The sequence below is a fragment of the Pseudophryne corroboree genome, chromosome 10 (genome assembly GCF_028390025.1).
Source record: "Pseudophryne corroboree isolate aPseCor3 chromosome 10, aPseCor3.hap2, whole genome shotgun sequence".
NCBI lineage: Eukaryota > Metazoa > Chordata > Amphibia > Anura > Myobatrachidae > Pseudophryne > Pseudophryne corroboree.
In genome coordinates, this window is record NC_086453.1 from 166,523,223 (window position 1) to 166,530,370 (window position 7,148).

At 46.8% G+C, this 7,148-nt stretch overlaps 1 protein-coding gene across 1 annotated transcript; it reads left to right on the plus strand.

Annotated features, from left to right (window-relative positions):
* Positions 1-3,090: 3,090 nt before the first annotated feature.
* RNF26 (ring finger protein 26) lies at positions 3,091-5,535 on the plus strand. Its single transcript, XM_063942925.1, has one exon. The coding sequence runs from the start codon at positions 3,633-3,635 to the stop codon at positions 4,968-4,970; it is 1,338 nt and encodes a 445-aa protein (XP_063798995.1). The 5' UTR covers positions 3,091-3,632; the 3' UTR covers positions 4,971-5,535.
* Positions 5,536-7,148: the final 1,613 nt, after the last annotated feature.

Consider the following 7,148-nt stretch of genomic DNA (forward strand, 5'->3'; position numbering starts at 1 on the left):
ACAGCTTGTGAATTGCCACTAGCACTGCCTCCCTGTCTGAGGGAGTTGTTGGCAAGGCAGATTTGAGGAAACGGCGAGGGGGAGACGTCTCGAATTCCAGCTTGTACCCCTGAGATACCACTTGAAGAATCCAGGGATCCACCCGTGAGCGAGCCCACTGATTGCTGAAGTTCTTGAGACGGGCCCCCACCGTACCTGGCTCCGCCTGTGGAGCCCCAGCGTCATGCGGTGGACTTTGAGGAAGCGGGGGAGGACTTTTGTTCCTGGGAACTGGCTGTATGTTGCAGCTTTTTCCCTCTACCTCTGCCTCTGGGCAGAATGGACGCGCCTGTAACCCGCTTTCCTTTTTGAGGCCGAAAGGACTGTACCTGATAATACGGTGCTTTCTTTGGCTGTGATGGAACATGGGGTAAAAATGTTGACTTCCCAGCTGTTGCTGTGGAAACTAGGTTCGAGAGACCATCCCCAAACAACTCCTCACCTTTGTAAGGCAAAACTTCCATGTGCCTTTTAGAATCTGCATCCCCTGTCCACTGCCGAGTCCATAATCCTCTCCTGGCAGAAATGGACATTGCACTTATTTTAGATGCCAGCCGGCAAATATCCCTCTGTGCATCTCTCATGTATAAGACTGCGTCTTTAATATGCTCTATGGTTAGCAATATAGTGTCCCTGTCTAGGGTATCAATATTTTCCGACAGGGAATCTGACCACGCAGCTGCAGCACTGCACATCCATGCTGAAGCAATAGCTGGTCTCAGTATAATACCTGAGTGTGTATATACAGACTTCAGGATAGCCTCCTGCTTTCTATCAGCAGGCTCCTTTAGGGCGGCCGTGTCCGGAGACGGCAGTGCCACCTTCTTTGACAGACGTGTGAGCGCTTTATCCACCCTAGGGGATGTTTCCCAACGTGACCTATCCTCTGGCGGGAAAGGGTACGCCATTAGTAACCTTTTAGAGATTACCAGTTTCTTATCGGGGGAAGCCCACGCTTCTTCACACACTACATTCAATTCCTCAGATGGGGGAAAAACCACTGGTAGTTTTTTCTCCCCAAACATAATACCCTTTTTTGTGGTTCCTGGGGTAATATCAGAAATGTGCAACACATTTTTCATTGCCGTAATCATGTAACGTGTGGCCCTATTGGAATGTACATTAGTCTCATCGTCGTCGACACTGGATTCAGTATCCGTGTCGACATCTGTGTCTGCCATCTGAGGTAGCGGGCGTTTTAGAGCCCCTGATGGCTTTTGAGACAGCTGGGCTGGCACGAGCTGAGAAGCCGGCTGTCCCACATCTGCTATGTCGTCAAACCTTTTATGTAAGGAGTTGACACTTTCACGTAATTCCTTCCACAAGTCCATCCATTCAGGTGTCGGCCCAGCAGGGGGTTACATCACATTTATCGGCACCTGCTCTGCCTCCACATAAGCCTCCTCATCAAACATGTCGACACAGCCGTACCGACACACCGCACACACACAGGGAATGCTCTGACTGAGGACAGGACCCCACAAAGTCCTTTGGGGAGACAGAGAGAGAGTATGCCAGCACACACCAGAGCGCTATATAATGTAGGGATTCACACTATACATACAGTGATTTTTCCCTTATAGCTGCTATTAATACACAGATACTGCGCCTAAATTTAGTGCCCCCCCCCCCCTCTCTTTTTTACCCTATGAAGTCTGGAAACTGCAGGGGAGAGCCTTAGGAGCGTCCTTCCAGCGGAGCTGTGAGAGGAAATGGCGCCAGTGTGCTGAGGGAGATAGCCCCGCCCCTTTCTCGGCGGGCTTCTCCCGCTTTTTTATGGAATATATGGCAGGGGATTTTACACATATATAGTCTTAATGACTATATTATGTGTTATTTTGCCAGTAAGGTACTCTTATTGCAGCCCCATGGCGCCCCCCCCCCCCAGCGCCCTGCACCCATCAGTGACCGAAGTGTGTGGTGTGCATGGGGAGCAATGGCGCACAGCTGCAGTGCTGTGCGCTACCTTAATGAAGACTGAAGTCTTCTGCCGCCGATTTTCAGGAACATCTTCTTGCTTCTGGCTCTGCAAGGGGGACGGCGGCGCGGCTCCGGGACCGGACGACCGAGGCTGGGCCTGTGTTCGATCCCTCTGGAGCTAATGGTGTCCAGTAGCCTAAGAAGCCCAAGCTAGCTGCAAGCAGGTAGGTCCGCTTCTCTCCCCTAAGTCCCTCGTAGCAGTGAGTCTGTTGCCAGCAGATCTCACTGAAAATAAAAAACCTAAATATAACTTTCTTTACTAAGAGCTCAGGAGAGCCCCTAGTGTGCATCCAGCTCGGCCGGGCACAAAATTCTAACTGAGGTCTGGAGGAGGGTCATAGAGGGAGGAGCCAGTGCACACCAGGTAGTCCTAAAGCTTTCTTTAGTTGTGCCCAGTCTCCTGCGGAGCCGCTATTCCCCATGGTCCTTACGGAGTCCCCAGCATCCACTTAGGACGTCAGAGAAACAATGGGCAATGGGTCCTTTTTTATTATTTATTTATACTGCATTTACCCCCTCCCTATGCAGCCAGTGCTATAGATGAGCTGCAGCATCAGCAGCTATCTCCGTGCTCCCCACTCCCTCCCTGCAGTGTTGTTCGCCTGTGTGACAGCAGCGCACAGACAGCGCCACCGTGCACGTGCAGGCTGTCAGACAGCCTCCTAGCAGTGCGCCAGTGCGGGAGCAGACAGTAATCTCTCCCTCCCCACAGCCCGTATCGGACACGCCACCCGGCGGGGACGCGCTTTCATAGCTCCTCAGCGACAGAGGTCGCTGCAGTTTGCTGACCCGGTCCGGCGTTCCGGGTCCGGGTTTCACCGAGTCCCCTAAAACACTGTTTCAGACAAACTTCTAAATAGTAATAGACTAAACAAGTCACAAACGAAAACACAGCGCTAACAAACAAAATATTTATTATGAGCGAGTTTTACGAAGCACCAACATACAAACCACGTTCCATGCCATTGCGTAGTGTGTATTATTTAAATCCTACTACAGCAGTACATTGAGACAAACTTTTGAATCACTAAGTATTCTATTGGTTACGCTTCCACCAATTACCAGTGAGGAAACGTTAACCCTGTTGTTGATGACGTAAACTGTTGTCGTTCTTATGATGCATCTATACACTCTGCGTATCTGTTGCTCCAGTCTGAGTAGGATTCGATTCTCTGCTGCTTCTGTCAGCGCCAACCGGCGATTGGGGGGGAGCAAGATGGAGGCGCGCAGTGTTGCTCTATAGATATCAGTATTTCTTACCTTATCGGGGCTAGCTGGATGGTAAAACTTGCTTTAACGGTTACCAAGATATCGTATACGGTGTCGCGCTGCTGATGTCCGTTCCCAGAGCCGGGGAGTGCATACGTTTCGCCATTTCAACGAGGTTGCATAGTTTATGGCTGCACATCAAAATATGGATAACAAGCCCGTGGTGAACATTGACTATAATCTTATTTGAAATATGAAGTTACATATCCGTTATCATTCAGACAATGTCTAAGGCTGTAATTATTCCATGTGACTTCCACCGCCATTGCTTATTGATCCAGGAATTGTCTTCTTGATGACGTGCACATCATATACTTACACTACAATTTTACATATTCTAAGTCATGCAAGGAATTCTTCTGATCCTTAGTGGTCTAGGTTGGACCTTAGACCTGCTGCTTCTGGTTCTGGACTTGCATTACTGGCTGGTTTCTTCTCTTCTGTCATACCTGCTGTGGACCATTAATTTCATCCTCAAGCTGCCAGGAACTATAACCTTTGGGCTACTGCAATTCTGGGAATGTGTGCTGATATGCATGGGCATTATGGGTGAATCATGCTGTAGCCTGGTACTGTACGTGGTGCAGCTAGCAGGTGATGCAGTTAGAGGAGTACTTACTGGATTGGACAGTTTGCATTTGGTGTGGAACTTGATGTGCCACTTGCTGATCCGAAGTAAGGAAATTATGCAGCGTGGGCTTCTCCATATTGCAATACCTGGACAGAATCTTTTTCGCCAAGTTTGGGAAGCACTAAGTATAACGTGTAGTTTAGCAGCCTACCTGGTGAACAGTTTGGTCAATATGTGTCTAATAGGTATGCAACATATTTTCTCATCAGCATTGGCTCTGTGGATTTCTACAGTTAATGTGATTTTCACTGGTAAAGAATTAATCATAGCATTATTCTCTGAACTTTCAAGCTCTGCAGTAGCTGTGGTTATTCTTTTCTGGACCCCATTCCAGCTGTTTGTGGATGTTATGGTATCTTGCAGTACAGGGATAGGAACAATCCTCTTCAGATATCTTTATGAAGTTCTTCTGCTGATGTTGTTAGTTTGGGCTTCTCGATTAATTCACAGACCCTCGCCTTTATTACTTTTATTCCAAGAAAGATTAAGCAGGCTCTATCGCATTTTGCTAGTTTTTGTTCGTGCATTGCTAAATTCTGAGGTTTGGAGGAGAGCAGCTGCTAGGTTTCTCCGGCTTGTCAGAATGCACAGAGTAGCCTGGGATAGAGACTGGAATCTGAGGAGGACTGTGGCACGCAACACACCATTAAGAGTTGCCAGGGCACAAAATTCAGAAAGACCTACCCAGGTGCTCAACCCACTACCTGTGAGGAGACAGAACCCTTCTATGCAGTCTTCCTCAGCTCTGAATCCAGTGCCTAATAGGGTTCAGATTCCACAGCAAGTGCTAGGTGGTCCTCAGAGCAGTGCCTCAACCTCTACGAGGGGAGAAACTGGAACAGTAGATCCGTGGAAACTATTAAAACAGCAGGAAGAGAGCAAAAAGTGTGTGATTTGCCAAGATGAGAATAAAACTGTTCTTTTGCTACCTTGCCGTCACCTTTGTCTGTGTGCACACTGCACCAATATTCTTCTACAGCAGCCAATACTTCAACGCAACTGCCCTCTCTGTAGGAAAATGGTCCTGCAGACCCTAAATGTCTATATGTAATAGTCATACAACTTAATGCAACAAGGTTTTTTTATAAAGTATGCAAAGTTATATGTGAACATTTTCTTTTCCAAATTTGTTTAAATTGATAAATAAAAAAGTCTTGGATTATCCCAAATAATATTATCTATATGCAACTGCATCATCACAATTTAAAAGAGACCAAGCTGTGAAAGGAACTATAATTGGTGGCTGCAATATTCATGATTGCAAATATGTAACATTTCCAAACTGTGATATGTTAGGAGCATATTTAATAACAAATGATATTCTTGTTACTAATCTAAAATACTGCTCCAACAAATCAGCTCCTAACTGTCATTTTTTAAACATGTGACAGGAGCTGCTTGGTTGGATCACCATTTAAGATTACGAATGAGTGCTAAAAGAATATCACTCCTTATTAAATATGCCCTTAGTTTGTTATTTCTCTGAAGGCAGTAATAACTGCTTACTAAGCATTCCACTATTTCTGAATATTTTCTCCTGTTATTTACTCATGTTGTTGGTTGTTTCAAATACATTGTTATGTACTTCTCACTATATAAATCTGTGTTTCACTTTTTATGGTTTTGTTTTTATCAGTTGCTATTAAAATAACTAGAGCAACAGATAAAAGGTTATGTCTGAGTAGGTGCACAGAACTTGACAAGTGTAAAAAATATTTCTCATACGTCCTAGAGGATGCTGGGGACTCCGTAAGGACCATGGGGTATAGACGGGATCCGCAGGAGACATGGGCACACTATAAGACTTTGAATGGGTGTGAACTGGCTTCTCCCTCTATGCCCCTCCTCCAGACCTCAGTTAGACTTTGTGCCCAGGAGTGACTGGACACACACTAGGGGAGCTCTACAGAGTTTCTCTAAATACTTTATTGTTAGATTTTTTATTTTCAGGGAGACCTGCTGGCTACAGGCTCCCTGCATCGTGGGACTGAGGGGAGAGAAGTCAGACCTACTTCTTCTTAGTTCAAGGGCTCTGCTTCTTGGGCTACTGGACACCATTAGCTCCAGAGGGTTCGATCACTTGGTGTGCCTAGCTGCTTGTTCCCGGAACCGCGCTGTCACCCCCCTCACAGAAGCCAGAAGAAAGAAGCCGGGTGAGTATTAGAAGAACAGAAGGCTTCAGACGGCAGAAGACTTCAGTAACGGAGGTAAGCGCAGCGGTAGTGCTGCGCTCCATGCTCCCACACACCAACGGCACTCACAGGATGCAGGGGGCTAGGGGGGAGCGCTCTGGGCAGCAGTTACTGAGGGTCTCTTTTACACTGGCAAGAACGCATATTCGGGCACCATGTACGATACCCCCACCAGTATACAGCAGCGGTCGCGCTGCGTGCCATTGCTCCAACACACGGGTTTACATGGGTACAGGGGACGCAGGGGGGGGTGCCCTGGACTGCAATATATATATATTATTTGAGTAGGTATATAGTGCGAAGACACTATATACGGTCCCCTGCCTGCATTAAAAAAACTATATTATAATGGGGCTGAAGCACGCTGAAAAGGGGCGGGGCTTAGCCCTCAACCGTGTTCAGCGCCATTTTCTCTCTGTCCCCGCCAAAAATTTGTACAGTGCAAACGAGGGGGGGGGGCACAGTGTTTTTAGTGTTATATTGAGGGAAATATAGCACTGTTTTTTAGAAATGGGCATGTAATCATTGTTGTGCATATTTCTCTGTGTTCCCTGTCAGATATACCCACTATAGTCTACATGTGTCGACATGCGTGAGTGCTCTGTCACAAACAGCTATGGGGATCACTGCATCGCCGACGCCTGTTGGTACTTGATACAGTAGATGCAGAGTCAACAGGTCGGTAGTTGTATGCTTGTCAAAAGTAAACACTGTATGGGAGACACAGTAGTATGTGGGTGACCCTGTCGGCACCAACTGTTATTACTGGGTGTAAGTTAACATGCTGTAACTGCCTTATACCTGTATATATATTTATATCTATGGTACGGTTCCTTGGGCCTGTAGCTCGAGCACAGACATGGTAGTATGTGTGGGGGAATGTTATTCAAATTATTTATGTATACTTCCCTTGGACACCTCGGGGTCGCAAGAATGTTATTTTGCCTGGTTACTACTCCCTGCTGTCGACGAATACTACGTTTTCTGTTGACCACAACTGGGGCATTCAGTACATGGTCATACACATTCAGAACACA

What these genes read in the sequence shown, in the direction of transcription:
- RNF26 (XM_063942925.1), top strand. Translation starts at nt 3,633, where the DNA reads ATGCAAGGAATTCTTCTGATCCTTAGTGGTCTAGGTTGGACCTTAGAC.